Here is a 21,439-nt window from a genome sequence, read left to right as displayed (position 1 = left end):
AGTGGGGTCTCAGCCACAGGAGACTGTATGCGTCCCCAGGGTCCTTCGCCATGACGCCCCAGAAAAAGGATGATTCTCTTGACTGAGACACTAACATATTATTAACTGCAACACGTGTAACTTTGATTCTGATTCAAAGAAAACGTGAAAGAACTCACAACGCAATCAAGGAAAATACTGTTTGGATCTTTAATTATGTTTAGGACTGTCGTTACTTTTCCTGGTTGGTATTCCAGGTGCCAACGGCTCTGTAAGAAATTACCCAGAACTTAGTGTGAAGCAAACACCATTTTCGATCGCGCTCGCAGACCGCGAAGGTCGGGGGTGAGATGGAACGGCTCACGTGGCGCCGTGGCACAGGTCTTGAGCCCCAGGCTTCAGATGAACAGAAACCACACTCCAACCTCCCTCTCACCTGTGCCCTGAGCTGAAGCCAAACTAGGATGAGCCTTTTGGGGGTGCTGGGAGGCAGTGTTGTAGCAGGGAAGACCCTGGGTCATGGTGGCGAGCCTAGAGGGCCACACATTCTTTGCCTTTCCTCCCATTGAGAGAGGCGGAGTCTAACTCCCTGCCCTTGAACCTAGGCTGGCTCAAGTCTCGGGCCTGACCAGTGGAAAGCCGCAGAAGTTTGGTTCTGGCCTTCCCAGCGGGTTCACACGAAGACTGGTCAACAGGCCTCTCAGAACACTTGCTCTTGGGGTGCCGCTGCCCACATCCCGCAGGAGTCCCGTGGAGCGGCCTGGGGCTGGCAGCCTCCGCCAGGCTCTGTCTTACCCGCCATATTTGCGTGGCTCCAGCACGGCCCCGATCGGGCTGCCGCTGCAGGGCTCCAGCTCAGCGCCCTCAGCCCGCAGAACAGCAGAGAGAACTGGAAGTCGCTGCTCCAGACCACCGCACGTGGGGGTGGTTCTGTCCACAGCGGTAGACACGTGGACACGGGGAATAAAGGCGCTAGGTCTCGTTTCCCCCAGAAAGGATGCCCTTCCTTCAAAATTCGAGCTGACTGGGGCGTCTGGGTGGCTCAGTCGGTTGAGCGTCCAACTTTGGCTCAGGTCATGATCTCGTGGTTCGTGGGTTCGAGCCCCGCGTCGGGCTCTGTGCTGACAGCTCAGAGCCTGGAGCTGCTTCGGATTCTGCATCTCCCTCTCTCTCTGGCCCTCCCCTGCTCACGCTGTCTCTCTCTCTCAGAAATAAACTTTAAAAAACATTTAAAAAATATATTAAAAAAAAAAAACAAAATACGTGCTGACAGGTGCGCCTGGCTCAGGCAGTTAAGCATCCAACCTTGGTTCAGGTCATGGTCCTCACGGTTTGTGAGTTCGAGCCCCCCATTGGGTGAGCTCCAGCCCTGCTTCAGGATTCTCTCTGTCCCTTGCTCCTTCTCAAAAAAAAAAAAAAAGTGCTGAAATATTTATGGTGGCAATAACCTCTAAGGTTTGCTTCAAATTGGCTGCATGTATGGGGAGGGGGGGGGAGGGCAGGATGAAAGGAGAAAGGCCGGAGGCTGATAACGACTGAAACTAGGTGGCGGATCCACTGGGTTCACACCATTCTTTCCACTTTGGTTCAGGCGGTGGGCCACCTCCCAGATGGGCCCGACGGCCCCACCTCCTGGTACTCTGGTCCCCGTGGTCTAGGGCAGGCGTGTGTGCCCAGGATAGGCCAGAAGTAACCTTGCTTCTAAGAGACACAGCGGCTCGCCCCTCCCTTGCTCTTGTTCTGTCCGAATCTCTCCCAGGCCTCACCTGCGAGCAGCCGCGGGCACAGCCAGGAGGGCAGGGGGCAGGGCACCAACCCCCAGGCCACGAGGAACCGGGCCTCTCGACCGGACCGGGCCGGCTTTCCAGCAGACCCCGAAGCCTGCCGCGGGCCAACAGCTCTCCGGCCCCACCTGAGCGGCAGGGGCCAGAGCCACCTGCTGAGCTGCTCCCCGACCCTCAGAAGCCCTGGAATAAGCGTGTTCAGCCGCCGAACTCCAGGCTACGTTCTCACACAGGCAGATTACTAACAAAATGTATGTTTGGAATTTTCTAAGACAGGGTTCTCTGCTTTTGTTTTTAAGCACTCGGGCGATCGGACGGCAGCCTTCTCCCCACCCAGCACGAGCAGGGCGGGGCAGCGGGCGGCGGTGCCCCGGGCCGCCTCCGACCCGGAGCCGCGGAAGGCTCTGCGTCGGGGCAGCTCAACTCCGCGCAGGGAGCAGAGAGCGCGCCTCTCAAGTTACACAAAATTCGCAAAAGTTCCTTAAACATGAAAAAAAAATCTCCAAAAGACAAGGAAGGTCAGTGTTTTGAGTTAAGTTCACTGCCGAAACCGCCCCGCCCCACCCCCCGCCTGGCCTCTCGGGTCGGGAGGGCGCGACCCCCGGGTGGGCCTCCAGGGGGCCGGGCCTGCGAGGAGAAGGCCCTGCGCCTCACGAGGTCCCTCCCGCTGCTACGAACTGTCCCTCGGCCCCGCGCGCGGCCAGCCTCAGACACCTGTCCGCTTCTGGCGGCGGCGAACAGCGCACGCGAGCGGCAGGCCACCCGCCCCCGGGGCCCCCGGAGCCCCCGGGCCGAACCGCCTGCCGCGGCGCCGGCAGCGCAGCACTGGCGCTCGGGGCGCGCAGTCCACGGCCGGGGGGGGGGGGGGGGGGGCTTGGACACGAAGGTTCCCCAGGTTTCCGGTGGCCCTGAGGCAACAGAATCCTCGCGCCGGGATCTGTGCCGCCACCCCCCCCAACCCCCGGCGCCCCTCCTCCAGGACACCGAGGCAGTGGGGGGGCGCGACAGCGCCCGCTCGCCGCCGCGTGGCACCTCGCGGACCTGTCACGACGGACGGGGGGCGCTGAAGGCGCACGGGAGGCCGCGACACCGTCTAGTGTCCTCGGCGTGCGGCCGAGCCTCGAGGACGCCCGGGCCGGGGAAACAGCCGCAGTTAAGGGCTGGACGCGCCCACGAAGCCGGCTCTACAAGATGGTGGCGGCGCGCTCCCGGCAGCCCGCGCGCGCGCATGCGCCCTCCGTCGCCCGCCCGGCGCGAGCGGAAGTCGCGTGACCCCGGAAGTGGCGGGCCGGGCGCGCGCGGGCGGGGCGGCGACGTTCGTCATTCCGTGAGGGAGGGAGCGCGAGAGCTGCGCGGTCGAGCCTCCGGTGAGCAGCGGCGGCGGCGGGCAGGGCAGGGTAGGGCAGGGCGGGGCGGGGCTGGGGAGGGGGCGCCGCGAGGGCTGGGGGTGCCGCGCCTTTGTTCGCGCCGCTCGCGAGGGGTGGGCGCGGGCCGGCGAAGGCCTCCTTTGGGGCCGCCGCCCGAGTCCCGCGGCGCCCCCTCCCCGCCTGTGCGCGCCGGCTGGACCCGGGCCCGGCGCCCCCTCCCCGGGGATGATGGGTCCGGCAGCCGGCCAGAGCAGCGTGGGCACCGCGCCCCTGCCCGCTTCCCCAGCACCCCACCCTGCGCGGCGCGCCTGCTCGCCCAGATTGCGGGGCCCCGCGGAAGGAAGTGTGGGCCGCGGCCGTCGCGCTCGGAGGATCCTGTCGCCCGCGGCCGCACTTGGGTGGCGTTAGGGCGTGAACCTTTTAGAGGAATTTTAGAGGAAGCTGCCGCGAGGCCTGGAAAAGCGCGCGGGCCCCACCCCGCCAGTGGCGGCCGGCCGGCCGGCTCGTGGTTCCCAGCGGCCCTTTGTGCGGTCTGCTGCTCGGGCAGCTTCGGGCTGCCAGGCTGGTCCCGTGGGGAGAGGCGTTGGTGATCTTTCTGGGGCAGTCTTAGGGCTAGTGTGGACTGGGCTGTAGCCGGCTTTCCTCACCGCCCAGAAGGATCTCAGTGGTTTATGATATTTCTCAGATTCTAGCCGGGTGCGATGGGGATCCCTAAGCGACGCCAGCCCCATGCACTGCTTCTTGTCCCGACAGCGCTGTCCCACGCTCTTCTGCCCCAGGATCCAAAAAGAGGGTCCTGAGACCACGTAGGCAGGTCACAGACCCTCATAGTTGGAAAGAACATTGGCAGATGGTTAGGGATGCTCGTGACTGTGGGGACCCACCTGTGGGGAGCCCTGCCGTTTGCAGGAGGCCGCGTTAGAACACGGTGGAAGGAGTGTGCTTGGTCAGGGGGACCCAGGAGGAGGTGTCCCTTGAGGACAGGCTCTAGGCAGCTCCTGAAGAATAGCAGGACTTAAGAGGTGACTCCGTAGGGGCCCTGTCACTTGGACTGGCGGTGGTCCGTCTCTTCCCCCAGGGTGGGGGACGTGTGCCTGGTCTCTCAGAGGAGCAGCTTCCAAGCCCCACTTCGTTCTGGATGCTTCATCCAGACTGTCCCAGCAGGTCCCCAAGGTGGGCAGAGCAAGGACCGTGAGGAGCCTGCGTCTGGGACTTTTGCGAAACTCTGCCAGCAGCGGCTTTCTTCCAGAAAGCAGCTATTCCCTTGGGTCCAAACACAGCGCCTGGTTACGTGCAGAGGGTTCTCAACAGTGAACGTGTGCTGGCTGTGGGGCCAGAGAGGAAGGCACTGTGGGTCCCTTCTGGCTGCCACAGCCTTGTCCTTGCCCACAGGTGTGCCAGACCCAGCGAGAGGTGAGCATGGCCGAGCAGGAGCCCACAGCTGAGCAGCTAGCACAGATTGCAGCCGAGAATGAGGAGGACGAGCACTCGGTCAACTATAAGCCCCCTGCCCAGAAGAGCATCCAGGAGATCCAGGAGCTGGACAAAGATGACGAGAGTCTGCGCAAGTACAAGGAGGCCCTGCTGGGCCGTGTCGCTGTGTCTGCTGGTAAGCGGGCTGCAGCAGCACCGAGAGCGACATCTGTCACTTCTGGGTTTTTGCTGCTTCCCCCATCCTGCCAGCCATGGGTGGGGTAGACCTTTAATCTGTTCTCGCTCCGCAGACCCCAACGTCCCCAATGTTGTCGTGACCCGCCTGACCCTGGTGTGTAGCACAGCCCCTGGCCCCCTGGAGCTGGACCTGACAGGTGAGTAGCATGCTGGGGTCCTTGGCCGCCCAGCATCTTGCTGCTGCTGCTGCTGCTGCTGCTGCTGCTGCTGCTGCTAATAGTTTTTTGGAATGCTGGTGCCCTCTTGTGAGGGGCCGGAGAAGTGCAGCCAGGAAGTGTTCGTGGGCTCTGGCTTTGGAGAGGCCTGGGTCCTGGGTGGGGCTGTCTGGGCCCGCCTGGGTCAGCGTGGGAGCGGAAGGGGTGCCCTGCAGCTGCACACGGGGGAGATGCTGAGTCAGCGCTGCTTCTGTAGCTGAGCCTTTCAGTACCGGCTTCTTCCTCGGCACAGGTGATCTGGAGAGCTTCAAGAAGCAGTCCTTTGTGCTGAAGGAGGGCGTGGAGTACCGGATAAAAATCTCTTTCCGAGTAAGGCAGAGGCTTCAAAGCGGGGGGGGGGGGGGGGGGGGGGGGGGGGGGGGGGGGGGGGGGGGGGGGGGGGGGTTGCCGGGAGGAGTCGGGCCTGGAGAGCCCCACCGAGCTGGGCTTGGGTTCTGTCCCTGCAGGTGAACCGGGAGATTGTGTCCGGCATGAAGTACATCCAGCACACATACAGGAAAGGGGTCAAGAGTGAGTGAGGCGGGTGCCTGGGCCCCCTGCTGGCCCGTGGGAAGGGGCAGGTGGAGGTGGCCACCCAGGGCTCTGGGATCAGTAGGGAGAGGAAGGAGGTGGTGTGCGTCACCGGCCGCGGGGAGGGGGGGGGCAGTGGCCCTGGTGACCCATGCGTTTTCTACACGCAGTCGACAAGACCGACTACATGGTGGGGAGCTATGGGCCCCGGGCAGAGGAGTACGAATTTCTGACGCCCATGGAGGAGGCCCCCAAGGGCATGCTGGCTCGCGGCAGCTACAACATCAAGTCCCGCTTCACAGACGACGACAAGACTGACCACCTGTCGTGGGAGTGGAACCTCACCATCAAAAAGGAATGGAAGGACTGAGCCCTGGCCCCGGGGGGGCGGGCAGGCCTTCGGACGGACGGATGGAGCTGTCTGACGTGCCCCACCCCCACCACCCCTGCCCCATCCCAGCCCCCTACCGAAGTGCTGACAGGCCTGCCCCTGGCCGGCCCTGCCCGTCCCTCCCGGCCTGCCCACAGGCCCCGGCCTCCTCCGTGGTCTCGCCTTGCTGCTTCTGCCTGCGCTGGGGGGGCTGGGGGGGGAGGGAGCCTGCGTCCCAGGCCTCCGCCTCCCTCTCCGGACCCCTTCAGGTTCCCCGACCCGTCCTAACCCGACTGGAGGCCCTGGCTTTTCCAAGGGAGCCTCGTAGGGTGCTTAGGTCCTTGTGGGCCTTTGCAGTTGCCCTGAATCCTGTTCTTTCTCTTCTTCGGGGGTGGGGTGGGGTGGGGTGGGGTGCATGATCGGAGGCCTCTCGGGGGCTGGCCACACTCCTGCTTTCACCTGTCCCCGGTCAGTTCATCCATCGCTGTCAGTAACCGTCTAACCATGATGCCTTAACATGTGGAACGTGTGCTGTGGGGGCGTCACTAACCTCTTAAAAAAAACCCCCCCCGTGTCTGCATGAGCATGTGGTCTCCCCCGGTCCCCGCCCCCTCCGCGCCCCCCGCGGCCCCGGGAGGGGTGTGGGATGTGCTGCTGCTCCCCTGCCCGCCAGGGCCTAGCCGGCCCCCTCCCCCGGCCAGGGCTGTGGGGACGGCTCCCAGGGCCTGGGGAAAGCCAAATTGCCAAAACTGAAGTTGCCTCCGTTCCCATCTGGGAGGCCGGGTGTCCTCACGCCTCTGCCTTCTGTGTCCCGGTGGGCGGTGCCGGAGCGCGGCCCCAGCAGACAGCCCCCGCCGGACAGAGCCAGCGGCCGAGCCTTACGTGTCCCGCCTGGGCCTGCCGGCCCGGGGTCGTGTGCCTGGCCCGTCAGTATTTATTGCCTCCATACGTGCCGTCCTCTGGGCCCCCTGGCCTGCCGCCTCCGCCCCCAGGCTCGGTGCCACCATCCCCGGCAGGCCCTCCCCGGACCCAGCCAGGACAACCGTGGGACCAAGCGCGCACAGTCGGAGCCCTCCCCTGTGCCTCCCCTCCCCTGTCTCCCCTGTCGGGACGGGGCCCAGAATGCCCAGGAGCCTGACCTGCTTCTCCTTTTCTGACCGGGAAATAAACTCCCCCAAAGGAGCCGGGGTGTCTGCCGCTTGTCTCCGGGCGGGTGGGGGCATGAGGGTGGCAGCGGCCGCTGCTCCTGTGACTGCTTTCATACTAGTGTCGAGTGGCCAGGGCTCACTGGGTGAAGGTCTGGGGTCCCCAAAGTGCCTGAGTGGCCAGTGGGGGGGGGGGCCGTGGTAGGCCCGTCTAGGGGTCTGGAGCACTGGCTCCTCAGAGGAAGTGCCCAGCCCTGAAGAAGGGGAGCTTCGCTGGGGGGTCTGATTCCTGTGCGGGAGGCAGGACGCGGGGGCACAGAGCGAGAGGGGCCCTGCTGCCCCCTCCCATAATGTGCGGGGGTGGCCCTGCACTGGGAGGGAGGGGACGTCCGTGCTGTGGGCCGCAGGGCCGGGCAGGATCAGGGGTCCAAGGGTGAAGTGGGGCAGAGGCCGGAGGGGACTAGGGGACCCTTGCTGCTTAAGGTGCAAAAGCAGCAGGAAGGGATCCCGAAGAACAGCCAGTCCCCTAGACGGCGGGGGGCGGGGGTGACCCTGCCTCCTTTCCAAGCACCAGCTCGGGGGCACTCGGTAGCCGTGTGGGAACGGGGCAGCTGGGTAACCGGAGCTCCAGGAACCCTCGGACCTGGCCCTGGTGAGTTAGACCAGCTGTCGGATGCCGCACTTGGTGGGGACACGGAGAGCCTTTGCTGGCCACACCTATGGCAACCTGCCTCTTCCCACTGCTTCCGGCACGGGGTGCCGAGCCAGCTGCTTATCACCGGCTGGGGTGTGCCAGGGACCACGTGCCCGTCCGTGCCAGGATAGCGCCCACAGGGCTGGTCCGTGCCTCTGCCCTCCTTGGGGGGGGGGGGGCCTTGTTCGATGACATGAGGAAATGGCACTTCCTGCCCAGACACAGACCCAAGAGCCAAGGCAGGAAGCAGCCGGGGCCTCAGTTCTTGGTTCCGCAGGGGCAGAGACCCGAAGCTGCCTCTCCCAGAGCCAGAGCCCAGCAGTCCCCAGACAAGCTGGGGGCCGGGCGCGGCGTGGAGGCTGCCTAATGCTCATCCCGCCTCCTCGGGCATAAAGCTCCAGTGCAGCCGGCTCCTAGCAGCTCTGGGGCCCGCTGCGGCCTCGTCCCCTCCCACGTCCCCTCCCACATCCCCTCCCAGTGCGTTTCCGGAATGAGCCGGTGAAACCTCTCAAGCCTGGGTAATCCTGTGCTGTCAACAGTTCATGCGGCGCCAAGGCCTTCCGAGCCTGTCCGGCCAGAAGGTCTACTATTCTTGCTCCTGGATTTTCCCAGCTTTACCAGACATGTGAACTCAGGACCCGGAGTGTCGAGTTGTACGGGCACGACGCCAATCCCCTGGACTTTGTTCTGGCTCCTCCCCTGCCTAAGGGCGATGCAGGGTGGCGCCTGCAGGATGTGTCTCTTGGGTCCCAAGTCTAACCCTACCCTCCTGCTTCCACCCTGAACCAGTCTGGACAGTCTGGGAGCCAGCGTCTGTGGCCTTCTTCCCTCCCGTCCTCTTCCCTGTCCCCCAGGAGCCCCAGGCTGCCACCTCATCTCCCGGGCGGGCCCTCCTTTCGCTGAGGGTGCCGTGGTCACCAGGTCAGGACCCCTGATGTGACTGACTGGTTATCAACTACTGTGGTTTATGATAACCTTCATGGCCCGCACAGCCCCACTCCACAACCAGGATTCCTACGGCCCCCACCCCACGCGCACGTGCAGGGCCGCGTGTTGTTGTGCCTGACCGGGAACCTAGTTAGGAGTTTCAGTGGCACAGCGAGCACGTCTGGGGTGTCCATGAGCCTGCCATGACCCCCTCAACACCAACCCTACCACAGATTGGAAGGCAGGTGTATTCCGAGAACTCAACTTTTGAGAACAGTGTTTATCAAAACCTCTGATATTTAATGGGCACCTTCTCCGAGAACATGCTGCCTGAAGGGTGTCCTGAGGAACTTGTGCTGGGCCCGAGAGACACCAGAGCCGCAGCCACGGGGGCAGGCGGCGTGCCATCCTCCAAGGGCACATTCCAGCTCAGGGCCTGGGCGCAGGGCGAGCCCCGTGGCTCTCTCTGGAGCAGCTTTTGGAAGGTATGTGAGTGGGTCTCCTGAAAGAGACAGAGGCCAGCCCTCCCTTCAAAGCTGAGGCCTGCAGACGTGTTTGGCCAACCAGCCTGTGTTCTGGGACCAGCCCCAGAGAAAGGGTGTCGCGGCCCTTCCTCCGGCCAGGCCTCCTTCCGGCTGAGAACCCGGCTCTGCTGCTTCTGCGTGGGTTGGTACACGAGGCCAATTCAAGATGAGCAAAGGCATTTTGAGAAGGCACATCAGTGCGGCCAAGTACTGTGCCCGGTTCTGGTCAGAGCCCGCTCACCTGCCCGGAGGGGCATTTTGGCCGCCCTCAGGACAGCCTTGGAGGCGCAGGCTCCACCAGAGGCTCACTCGAGGCCACTGGATCCTTGTCTGATTTGTTCTCCCTTCCATCATTCTCATCTTTCGTTTGGACCATACACTCTGGGGTGAAGCTGCCTCCAACCCTCACCAACTGATCAACATCGTGGTATCTTTAATCTCTCCACTCTGCCCCCAGCAGAAAAAACTCAAGCCCCACTACTTAGGCACCTAAACCCTGGTCTCATGGGCGCTTCTGAAATCTAGGCCTTGGATCAGGCCTTAAATTGCAGTCTGTAAAGTAAGGGTCATGGCGATCACAGAAGCATGGGGAGATAGCGCAGCAGACATGAGGCGATCCCCACGGTCCCCAGGGAGCAGAGGGGAGCGGACTCTGCTTGCGACTGTTCATTACGAAGAGCTGTCATTTGTCCGTTGAAGCCCCAGGCTTGCCCCCCACCCCCAGCTGGCACCTGCCTTTCTATACCCAAAGTTCCGGCTCCTGTTAAGTCGTCCCTGTGAAGACAGGGATGCCAACAGGTACAAGCGCCTCTGTGACCCTTGCTCTCCTGGCACTGCTGGAAGAGCACAGAGAACCTGGCCTTGACCTTCAGGAGTTCATGTTCCAGTCCAGGCAGTCCCACACAGGACAGATGGGAACACAAGCCCTCCCTAAAGCAACCCATCAACAACTGCCAACTCTCAAAAGCATCTTTTTTCTCTGCCTTACCATTTATGAAATGAGGATGTTATTACAGCCAACGTGTACAATTAATGTGGGCGTGTTTCTCTTCTTCCTGCCAAGTTATTAAAGTGATGAGTCTCAAAGCTAGTGGTGGTGGCGTTTCGAAACAGAGGAAGCGAATACAAACGAAGAGGAAGGTTTCCTGGAGACAAACTGCCTGTCCCAGGGGTGGGGGTGGGGCGGGCAGTCAGGGGAAGCCGACGTGGTGGCTTTGGGCAGTGACGGAAAGGGGCAGCGGATCGCTCTAGAGCAGCGCCGTCCTGCAAAACCAGGGTGGGAGCCACAATCGATATTTCAAACTTTCTAGAAGCTAGTCGAATATTTTAATTTAGCCCAATGTATGCAAAATACAAACGCAACACGTTACGGGCGTTCCCGTAGCCCCGGAGGGCAGATGGCGGCCGCCGCGGAAGGCAGCGCCCGGGGGCCCGGAACAGCGCGCGGACAGCGGGTAGGAATCGGCAGCCGGCGGGGAGGGAGGTGCGCGCCCCCCGCGTCGGCCTCCCCCGGGACCCCGCGTTCCCCGCGTTCGGACCCTCAGCTGCAGCGGCTCAAACCCCCTCTTCCTGCGCCCGCTCCGGGGTTCCTCCCTGCCGGCTTTCCGGCCGTATCACGTTCGGCCTCGGTGTCCGCCGCGACCCCGCGCGCCGCCTCCGCGCCCCTGCGCACCGAGTCCCGCCGGCCATCCTCCACACCCCTAACCTGCGCTCGCGGCACGCACCGCCCGACTCTCACGCGCACCGGAAGTTGCGTTAGCTCGCCTACAGACGCTCAGAGCTGGAGGCGGTGCCAGTTAAGGACAAGCCGTCCAATCAGAATGCAACACGAAGGGTTTCAGAGGCGCAGGCGCAGCTCCGCCCTTCACCTGGGAGCTCCGCCCCACTGCCACGTTTGACGACGGATCGCGCGGGGGGTGCGCGCATCTCTTGGCCAATCAGGAGCCGCACATCCCGGCCTCCAAAGGTAGCAGCCATTCCAGACTCGCGGAAGGTGCAGGAGAAAGCCACCAGTCACAAGTCGAGGGAGAGAAAGTTCTCCATCGGGAGCCAATGAAAAAACCGGGAAGAGTGCGAGCGCGAGCTGCTCGGCCAATCCCGGGCGAGGGCGAGGGAAGCCCCCATGGTGATTTCGAATCCGGGGTCGGGGGCCAGAACGGACAGCCAATGCGAGCGTCTTGGAGGCGGGCCCCGGAGCCCGCCAGCCAATCGAGAGTGGGCGCAGGCGGGTGCGCGCACGGCGGCGGCCAGGCTTATAGGGGCGGGGCGGCCGGCGCGCGCTCTCGTGGCCTCGCTGTCCCGGCGGCGCCAACCGAAGCGCCGCGCCCGCTGCCGACATGCTGCGCCGCGCTCTGCTCTGCCTGGTCCTGGCCGCGCTGACGCGCGCGGGCGCCGCCGCCCCGGAGGAGGAGGACCACGTCCTGGTGCTGCACAAGGGCAACTTCGAGGAGGCGCTGGCGGCCCACAAGTACCTGCTGGTGGAGTTCTGTGAGTGCCGCGGGCCGGGCCGGGCCTCGCCGTCCCGGGGCGGGGACGCAGGGGCTCCGCGGGGGCGGGCGGGGGTCTCCGGGGCTGCCAGCCTCCCAGCCGCCTCTCGGGAGGCGCAGTCCCCGGCCGGTGCGGCGCCCAGAGCCGCTGTCGGCGTCCCCGCGCTGCCCACGTCCTGGGGGCATCCCTTCTGCCCGAGCCGCGTCCTAGGGCTGGCCGCAGGCCGACAGCCAGGACGTGTTTTGTGCCTTATGTCCACATGGCAGGGGCCCTCCGGCAGCCTTGTGTGAGCTGCCGCCGATACAGGGGCGCACGCGGGGTCCAGGTCCCTGATCCCCAGAGCGCCCCACCTTCAGCCCCAGACAGCTGGCTTCAGCGCTGTCACCCGGACTCCAGAGCCCCCTTCTGTGTGTAGAAGTGGGTAAGCCCTAACTAGGGTAGACGTCTCAAGCCCAACAGCGCCCTAATTTGCGCGCACGGACAGTTGTGTTCCCAAAGCGCGAAGAGTCACTTTTAAATTGTAAGGGTGTCTCCAGGCAGATGTGCACAGGTGTGCATTGCGCATTTACGACCAGGTCTCGCGGAGCGTGCAGGTGCTACGGCAGTAGCTTCTTGACTTTTGTGGGAAACCGCAGGGAGAGCACTGCCCTCACTGCCTGCAGATGATAGGAAGTTACCCATCGTTAAGAGTTTGTCCCGTGCCAAGCAACTTGGGGTCTGGTGTCGGTTTGTCGTTCGTGGCCTCTGTACCAATATTGCCCAAGAGCGTTGAGCTATCAGCTCAGCCCTGTGGGTTCAGGGGGTCATCTTGGTGAGTAGATAAGTACCAGAGAGGAAGTACCAGGGGACGGCGAGGGACGCGGCGGAACCTGGTCAGCGCTGCTTTTCTACCACCCTCTTTTCTTTTCCAGACGCCCCGTGGTGTGGCCACTGCAAGGCTCTGGCCCCCGAGTATGCCAAAGCGGCTGGGAAACTAAAGGCGGAAGGCTCCGAGATCAGACTGGCAAAAGTAGATGCCACTGAGGAGTCCGACCTGGCCCAGCAGTACGGAGTGCGTGGCTACCCTACAATCAAGTTCTTCAAGAACGGAGACACCGCTGCCCCCCGAGAGTACACAGGTGGGAGCGCCGCCCTGCCCCCCTCTTCCCCGCAGGGAGGGGTGTGCCCGCAGGCTTTGGAAGAGACTGGAAGGGCAGGGAAGCATGGCGGGGACCCTGGTCTCCGGCTGCATTTTCCGTCTAGTTCAGCCTTGGACGCTCTGGTGGGGAAAGTTCTCCCATCCCTGAAGATGGGAGAGGGACGTTCTTCACGGGCGCGTGGCAAGCCGAGGCCTGTCCTGAGGTTGAGCAGTGAGGCGAGGAAGGCCGGGGCCCTCGGGACCACTTGGAGCAACAGGTGTAGCGACTTCGGACTGCCGGCCACGAAGCCAAGTGCCCAGGGCCTTCCACGGGGCAAGGGCTGAGGCCGAGAGCCACTGGGTGACAGGCTGGCGCCACTCAACTGTCCTGGCAGAGCTCAGATGCAAGCCCGGCCCCGCGGGCGGCGCAAGCCCTCTTGGCTGCTTCTGGGGGTGCCTCCTGGGGGCTGGGCCCCTCTGTGGCCTGGTAGGTACCGGTGACAAGAAGAGAGACTTTTGTCCACAGAACCGGTTCTGTGGCTCTTCTGGCAGTGCTCTCGAGCAGCCTCGTTAATTCTGGCGTCAGCAGCTGCGGTGTTCATACGAGGCTGCTGTGGTGTCATTCACCTGTGCCAGCCCTCGGGCCCGGAAGCACAGGGTTCCCACGGTCCCGTGGCTCACACTTAGGTTTGGTGAATGAGGCACCTGCTCCTAACTCCGCCTGTAACTGATGAGTCGGCATCTTGCTGCCAATTCGGAGAGTTCTTCCAGGCGTGCACTTCGGCACCCTTCGGCACCCTTCTCCCTGGCGGGCCATGGCCAGACTCCTGAGGGGAGGAAGTTTCTGGCTTCCCTCCCAGGAGGAGCGAGCTTCTACCTTTTCCTTCTGTCGGCCCTGGGTGGCCTGCAGGAGCCAGATCTGTCTCATTTGGCTCATCTGGGAGGCACGTAGGGAAGGCCAGGCCATGGACAGGGCCACCCAAGTGGCCCCAACGCCCCAGGCCAGCTTGAGCTCAGGGAAAGCGGTCGTCGAGCTGGTTTACTAACCGGCTTTTTTTTCTTTTTTAATTTTATCACGTTTAATTATGACAGAGCCTAGCGTGAGGCCACTGGGCAAAAGTGTGTGTGGTTAATGAACGTCCAGGAAATTTAGAAAGCGCAGAGGGGTTAGAGGAGGGGGTGGCGGCGTGATTGTGGGGGCAGCCACCGCGTCTCCCTGCTTCACTCTCAGTCCCACTTTCTCAAGGTACAGGAGAGGTTGTTTAGTCCCAGGATTTGCACAGGCATGTAGACGAGGTGCTCCATCTGGGAGGAGAGCAGGGAGCCCCGGGCTCGGCAGAGCACTGAGAGCGGGCAGGGAGGGGCCTGGCTCACAGTGGCACCGCATGTCTTTGGGCGCAGCTGGCAGAGAAGCCGAGGACATCGTGAACTGGCTGAAGAAACGCACCGGCCCTGCCGCCAGCACGTTGTCTGACGTGGCCGCCGCTGAGGCCTTGCTGGAGTCCAGTGAGGTGACAGTCATCGGCTTTTTCAAGGTAGAGGCGTCGGCACTCCGTCCCATGGCTGGGGAGAGGCTGGGCGCGGCCTGTCCTGCCGACCCAGGCGGGGGACCCTCGGCACGCGGGTGAGCGGCCACCTCTGCTTCTCCCTGTAGGACGTGGAGTCGGACTTTGCCAAGCAGTTCCTGCTGGCAGCGGAGGCCATCGATGACATACCTTTTGGGATCACGTCCAACAGCGACGTGTTCTCCAAATACCAGTTGGACAAGGACGGGGTTGTGCTCTTCAAGAAGGTGAGTGGCCGTCCAGCGGCCCCGCCCGGGGCATGGAGATCCCGAGGTGCGGGCCGCCCGCCTTATCGCTCCCAGCGCCTGAGAACCTTGCCCGGGTGGCGCTGGGCCGCCGGCTGCACTTATCGGGGCCCTTTTTGCAACGTCAGACCGTAGGAGCCGCTCGCGTCGCGGCCTTCAGACTTTGCGCTGTGGGCCCTTTGTTCCAGCTCCAGGGGCAGCTCCAGGGCCGTGTTTAACGAAAGCAGAGCTGTTCCGGAGTGTGTAGTGCTTCTGGAAAAGAATAGCAAAACACGCTGGAGAGTTTGCCATCCTTACGTTTCCTAAGCACGTGATTCTCCACGCACGACATCAGTTCCGTTGATGGTGCTGTGTGGCCGCTGCTCTGTGTGCTCCGCTTTTGATCCTTGGAAACCGAGGCCAGTCGGGGCACAGGCAGAGGAGAGGGGGTGGGGGCAGGGGGTGTGTCTTCGGGGATGGAGAGCGGGCCTCTCCCTTGGGTCCGGGTGGGAGGAGGGCAGGTTTGGAACTCCCACAAAGCAGGAGACCCTGTGGTCAGACAGGGCGCTGGCCTCTGGCCCAGGGCCACTGTGTGTGTGTGTGTGTGCGCGCGCGGCCCACGCGTAGGTCCGCGGGGCCAAGTGACCTAAGACGAGTCACTGCGTAGAAACTGCCGCGTCGGGCTCCTTGCCGGGGGCTGGCTGGAGGCGCGAGGGTGGCTCCCGGCATCTTCGTTCCGGCGTCCTTGTCACGCCACCGGTTATTTAATCGTGCCTTCCTTGGAACAATGCCAGATCCTTGTAGCGCCCCCCCGAGGGGACGGAGGGGCTGTGAGGCCCCCACGGGGCCCTGAGGGGGATGGGCGTCCGGGGAGGCTGGGGTCCTGGGTCCCGAGGTTGAGGCTGACGGAGAGGGAGAGCGTCTCTGCGGCCGAGTGCCTCCCGCGTCCGCACAGCGCTTTCCCTCCTGGAGATCTGGGGCGGCGGCGGTGCTCACAAGTCCTCGAAGGTCTGCGCAGGCTCCGTGTGTGGGAGCTCGGCTGGCAGCGTGTGCGTCCTTCGGCCTCGGCTCCCTCTTGTCCATGGGCCCTGGGCGCGGCCCTCACCCTTGGGTCTGGTGCCAGGTGGGGGGCAGCCTTGAGCAGAGGCCTGACAGGGCCCCGGGGACTTTGCGCCGCTGGGTGTGTTCTGGTCCCAGCTGCAGTCACACAGGCCGCCCCACGGACGAGAGCGAGGAGGCTCAGGGCCAGCCCCTCGCCGGCCTGCCGGGCCAGCCCCCGTGTCTCCGGCATCGGGCTTCTTTCTCAGCCTTTTTTGTTTCCCGTCCTCCAGGCTGATCTGTCCAGTTCCTTGAAGTGCGCTGGGTCCACCCAGGGCCGCTGTGGGCAGCCTCCCTGAGACAGGCCCCTCCCCAGGGGGACAGGGCAGGCTGCTTGCTGGGAAGGGCGGGGGCTTGGGCCGTGGGTCACTGGCGGTTGGACTTTTGGTTTAAGAGCTATTATCTATGTCTGTATTTGTCTTGGTGTTTACTTGGTTTTTCTTTTCTGAAGGTGGGGGTTAGGAGCAGGTGTGGGCTCGTTGTGACCTGACCGCCCCGCTGCTGTCCCTGGCTGGGTGAGAGCTGGGTGTCTGCCTTTTACCAGAGCGGACGGTGCCTGTAGTGTGACGCGGCACTGTTGCTAAAGAGACCGTGTGTCAGGACAGGTGTCTATAGCAGCTCTGCTCCTTGGGCCTGTGCGTGTGAAATCGGGCAGGCTGCTCGCTGCCCACTGGCTGGGGGTTCTGGAGCAGTGTGGACCCGTGTGCCCCCTGGGAGGGGCCTAGCGGCCCGCCTGATGGAGCCGGGCCTCCTGGCTGGTGCTTTTCCTCCCCAACCCCCTCTTCCCCTTCATGGGTTCGGGGAGCAGAGAGCAGGCTTCAGCTTTTCCTGGGGTGCGGTGCCCGTGGCTCCCAGCGCCTGGCCCTTGATCTGGTGTGACTTGAACAGCTGGTGGTGTGCTCGTGCTGAATGAAGGTCATTTGATAACGTTAACGCTGGCAGGAGCAGGGAGTCAGCGCCCTCTTTTCTGGAGGTTCGTTTGGGGAAGTGTAAATGGAAATGACTGGCAAGGAAAGGGGAGTACTTTCTCTCTGGGATTCATTGCGAGTTGAGGGAAGGATGGGAGGCTCCCGTGCACGTCACCTGAATGGGTGTAGATGTAGTATCAGTTTTGCACTGGGAGCAGTCTCTGCACCTGCCCTGAGGCGAGGCTGCAGCTCGGCCCCCAGCCGCCCACGGGCCTCTCTGGTCTACCAGGGAGCTTCCAGCGTCAGAGCCCCAGGACTTCCGAGACTCCTACGTGTTACCGGGGATCCCAAAGGGGTTCTGTTGTTGTGGATTATACCTACTGGTTTTCACTGGGTCAAGAAGTAGAACCCAGGAATGTGTCTAAAACTGTATTCGTCTAAGGGTGCCTGGCTGGCTCTGTCAGTAGAGCGAGGGACTCTTGATCTCAGGGTTGAGAGTTCAAGCCCCACGTTGCGCGTGGAGCTTATTTAAATAAAAGTCTGTTTGTCTAAAAGTTACGTGCAATCAGGTCTTGTGAAAGTTAGTTCTTCCCAGACCGCCACGTGTGAGTGGTGAGAGCGTCCGGGCGCCGCAGGTCTCTGGCCTCCACCTTGTGGAGGGCAGGCCTGGTTGACGTCAGGATGTCCCCTGTCACTCTGCTCCTGTCCGAGGGCATAGCACGCTCGGGAGAGGGCGTGTTCTGAGCGAGAGCGTGAAATTGCAGCCGCTCTGGAAGGGCCCCTCGCTCTCCCCTTGGTGTCGCTGTTGCCCGGGGCGGGGGGACGCTGCTCTCTGCAGCCCTCATCCGGCTCTGGTCAGCGGACACAGGCGAGTGGCTGCTGCTCTCAGAACTGCAGGCTGCCACGCCGGGCCACACCTGGGCTCTGGGGGCGGGGGGCCCACGGGAGGCTTTGGGAGCGCCGAGGCGCTCACGGTCCTCTCTGCGTGCACAGTTTGACGAAGGCCGGAACAACTTTGAGGGGGACGTCACCAAAGAGAAGCTGCTGGACTTCATCAAGCACAACCAGCTACCGCTGGTCATCGAGTTCACCGATCAGGTGCGGACTCCTGCGGGTCCTGTGCCTGAGAGCGGGGGTTGCGTGGGAGGATCCTGGGGTCCCGGCCCTGGGGACCCCCATGCACAGATTGCGTCTGTGGCATTGCAGCTGTTGAGAGAACGCTCTGTGTACATGGCTTAGTTCGTAGTTCAGACCCCGTAACCTGTGCTTATAACACAGACAGCCCCGAAGATTTTCGGAGGTGAAATCAAGACGCACATCCTGCTCTTCCTGCCCAAGAGCGTGTCTGACTATGAGAGCAAACTGGGCAATTTCAAGGCAGCCGCCGAGCGCTTCAAGGGGAAGGTGAGCCGAGGGGCGCCCGGGTGGCTCAGTCGGTTAAGCGTCCGACTTTCGCTCGGGTTATGATCTCTTGGTTCGTGGGTTCGAGCCCCGCGTCGGGCTCTGTGCTGACTGCCAGCTCGGAGCCTGGAGCCTGTTTCAGTCTGTGACTCCTTCTCTCTCTGACCCTCCCCTGCTCACGCTGTCTCTCTCTCTCTCTCTCTCTCTCTTTCCTAGAAATAAATGAAAACATTAAAAAAAAAAATTTTTTAAAATAAAAAAAAAAAAAAGGGAAGGTGAGCCGAGCAGCTGCGTGGTGTCTCAGGCTGCAGGGCGGCCCCCGGGACCCTCCGCAGGGCCAGGCGGCGGCTGCGTGCGTCTGCATGCGTCTGCACCATGTGCACAGGACAGCAGCTGGGCAGGGGAGCAGAAGCGGCCTCCGGCCCCCACCTCACCTACCTCGTCTCCCCTAGATCCTGTTCATCTTCATCGACAGCGACCACACCGACAACCAGCGGATCTTGGAGTTCTTCGGCCTCAAGAGGGAGGAGTGCCCCGCCGTGCGCCTCATCACCCTGGAGGAGGAGATGACCAAGTACAAGCCGGAGTCGGACGAGCTGACGGCAGAGAAGATTGAAGAGTTCTGCCATCGCTTCCTGGAGGGCAAGATCAAGGTGGGGGAGCCACATCCCGGCGTGGAGCTGGCCTGCGCCAGCCTCTTGGCCCTCAGGGCTCAGGGTCCCAGGCTCCCCGTGGCCGCATCTGGAAGATGTCCCAGCTGAGTGCGGACTCCCGTGCACGGGGCCCCAGGTGGTGTGAAGAGGCTTGGGGCGCACGGAGCTTGGCCCTCTCCCGAGGCTCCGTGAGCAGCTCTGGTCACTGTGTGCCTAAGGCTGGGGTGGGAGCTCCGGGGGCCATTGGGACCATGGGCATCCTTGACCCTGCTCTGCCTGCCCCCCAGCCCCACCTGATGAGCCAGGAGCTGCCTGAAGACTGGGACAAGCAGCCTGTCAAAGTGCTGGTCGGGAAAAACTTTGAAGAAGTTGCTTTTGACGAGAAAAAGAACGTGTTTGTGGAATTCTGTAAGTGAAGTCTCTTCCGCCTGCGCGTGTCTTCCCCACGAAGGCCCGCAGGCTGGGGGCGGGTGGACAGCAGCTCCTCGGGCGGGGGCGGGGGGGGGTGACTCAGCTGCTGCTCTTTCAGATGCCCCGTGGTGTGGGCACTGCAAACAGTTAGCTCCCATTTGGGAGAAGCTGGGAGAGACGTATAAGGACCACGAAAACGTTGTCATCGCCAAGATGGATTCGACAGCTAATGAGGTGGAGGCCGTGAAAGTGCACAGCTTCCCCACGCTGAAGTTCTTCCCCGCCGGCGCCGACAGAACGGTGTGCCTCTGACTGGGGCGGGGGCCGGGCGGGGACGGGGCACGCCGGCTCCTCGATTCATTCTCTCTCTCCGCGTCAGGTCATCGATTACAACGGGGAGCGGACACTAGATGGTTTTAAGAAGTTCTTGGAGAGCGGTGGGCAGGACGGGGCCGGAGATGATGACGTAAGTGCAGTGTCGGCGGTCACAGCCCGACCAGCCTCTAGGCCACGCCGTGCGGTCCGAGGGCCGGGCTGGGAGGTCTGCCGGGAAGCCCTCCCCATGCCCTGCGAAGCCATTCTCCCTGATGAACACGCTGTACAGAGCGCTCAAGAGGGGTCTTTAAATGCTGACGTCTGCTTAGGAGACTTCGACCCGTCCCACGAGGCTCCCTGCCGACCTGGGCCCGGATGCTCCTGGCCAGCCGCTGGCTGAGGCGTTCCGCTGGACACCAGCTTGGGCCCGTGTGTGTCAGCCGCGGGCGGCTGGGGAGAGCTGAGTGTGTGCACAGGCCGGGGGGCAGGGTGGCGGTGGGGGCCAGGTGAGGCCGGAGCCAGGGCGGCGGTCTGCTCGGACCGGCCCCGCCTGCCCAGAGGTGGCCGCAGGTCTGGCGGGGGAGCCTGCCACGGCGCTGGCGGTGTGGCCGGTGGGCTGTCGCTGGTCCCACCAACCCCGGAGCCTGGGGCCCCTGGCCCCCCTCGCGCCCTGTCTCGTGAGCAGAAGCTCTGAGAGCCGAGAGCCGGCTGAGGCCCCGCCCCGCCCTTCCTGCGCTTGGCCCTCACCCCCGCCCTCTTCCTCCCGCGCCCCAGGACCTGGAAGATCTGGAAGAGGCGGACGAGCCTGACCTGGAGGAAGATGACGGTCAGAAAGCTGTGAAGGACGAACTGTGACGCGGAGGCCAGACCCTGGCGCCCAGACACGGCGCCTCCCGGCCGCGCACCCAGCGGCGCGGCCTCCGGAAGCCGAGGCCCCTCCCCGGAAGGAGGGAGCGTCCGTCGGAAATGCAGGGAACTTTTTCTGAAGCAACACTTCATTCTAACACCCGTGTAAATTTAAACCCATCGCCTTTTGCTTTTCGATTTTTGGAAAGGGATTTATCTCCAGGCCAGCCCATCTTCGTGGGCCGTTTGTTTTTTAAATTGTGATGTACCTTTTCGTACATGGTTTTGTCCAAAGTGCTCGTTAAAATGTCTTAGAATCTCAGACAGGTGAAGTCTCCTTCCTGTTAGGTTTATCCTGTCACTGTTAGACATGCCATTGGTGGGATTTTTAGACATTTTTGGACGTCAGGGTGTCCGTTCCACTCTGGCTGTGGCTCCCCGGAGGCTCCTGTCCCCTGCGCGGGGAGGGGCCCGGCCAGGCTGGACAGCCTCTCTCACGCCGGTGTTGCCGCGGCTGCGCGTGGTTCTCACGTCGTTGGTCGAGAGGTGGGGGGCCTTCTGTGCCCGGGGGGGAGGGGGTGCCAGCCGAGCCCCAGGCAGCCCCCGCCTTTCCGAGCCAGGCTTCCCGTTGTGTGACTTCCGGGGTAGCCTGAGGCCTGCACTGGGCAGAGCCAGAACCCTCCATTTCCAGGCTGGGAAACGGTCAAGAGTGCTTGAGCCGAACCCAATGTTGACAGTTTTCAGGCATTTCTACCACAATGTTGGAATTGAACACATTGGCCAAATAAAATGGAAATTTTACTACCTCTCGTTGTCTCTGCTCTACAGTCTTCCTGGGCTGCAGGGACCGGGCTTGGGTTGGCTTCTCGCCAGGGTACCTTTCCTGGCACACGGCGCCGACTCGGGAGCCACGGGAGTCTTGTGGGGAGTTCGCTGGGTCGTCACCCAAGTGCGCACGGCCCGAGGTGGTGAGTGCCTGCAGGTGACCAGGTGGAGGTGGGGCCGTGCGGGCGCCCTCCTCGGGCATCCGGCCACGGCCACGCAGCGGGGATCCTGCTCACACGCGGCAGCAGCTTCTTCGGGATGCAGGGAGCCCACGGGTGGGGCTGCCCTGGCAGAAGTGGCTGGATCTGTTGTGTCAGAGCTGTCTCCCTGCCCCGAAGGGTCCAACAGACTGAGGGCACGTGTGCAGGGGTGGTTGAGGAACAGTGTCGCTGTGCTTCTCACC

At 63.1% G+C, this 21,439-nt stretch overlaps 2 protein-coding genes across 2 annotated transcripts; both read left to right on the top strand.

The window, feature by feature from the left end:
• The first annotated feature begins 3,029 nt into the window (after nt 1-3,029).
• ARHGDIA (Rho GDP dissociation inhibitor alpha) lies at nt 3,030-7,078 on the top strand. Its single transcript, XM_039226520.1, has 6 exons — nt 3,030-3,130; nt 4,523-4,739; nt 4,855-4,938; nt 5,249-5,325; nt 5,463-5,526; nt 5,697-7,078. Exons 2-6 carry the CDS (start codon nt 4,550-4,552, stop codon nt 5,894-5,896), a joined length of 615 nt encoding a protein of 204 aa, XP_039082451.1. The 5' UTR covers nt 3,030-3,130; nt 4,523-4,549; the 3' UTR covers nt 5,897-7,078.
• A 4,383-nt stretch (nt 7,079-11,461) lies between these two features.
• P4HB (prolyl 4-hydroxylase subunit beta) lies at nt 11,462-21,017 on the top strand. Its single transcript, XM_039226450.1, has 11 exons — nt 11,462-11,673; nt 12,585-12,791; nt 14,192-14,325; nt 14,445-14,582; nt 17,579-17,683; nt 17,864-17,989; nt 18,439-18,639; nt 18,927-19,047; nt 19,169-19,350; nt 19,430-19,516; nt 20,140-21,017. Exons 1-11 carry the CDS (start codon nt 11,523-11,525, stop codon nt 20,218-20,220), a joined length of 1,533 nt encoding a protein of 510 aa, XP_039082381.1. The 5' UTR covers nt 11,462-11,522; the 3' UTR covers nt 20,221-21,017.
• The last annotated feature ends 422 nt before the right edge of the window (nt 21,018-21,439 follow it).

This window comes from Hyaena hyaena, unplaced genomic scaffold, assembly GCF_003009895.1.
Source record: "Hyaena hyaena isolate Hyena2069 unplaced genomic scaffold, ASM300989v1 scaffold_21, whole genome shotgun sequence".
Lineage (NCBI taxonomy): Eukaryota > Metazoa > Chordata > Mammalia > Carnivora > Hyaenidae > Hyaena > Hyaena hyaena.
This window is presented reverse-complemented; position numbering and strand designations above follow the sequence as displayed.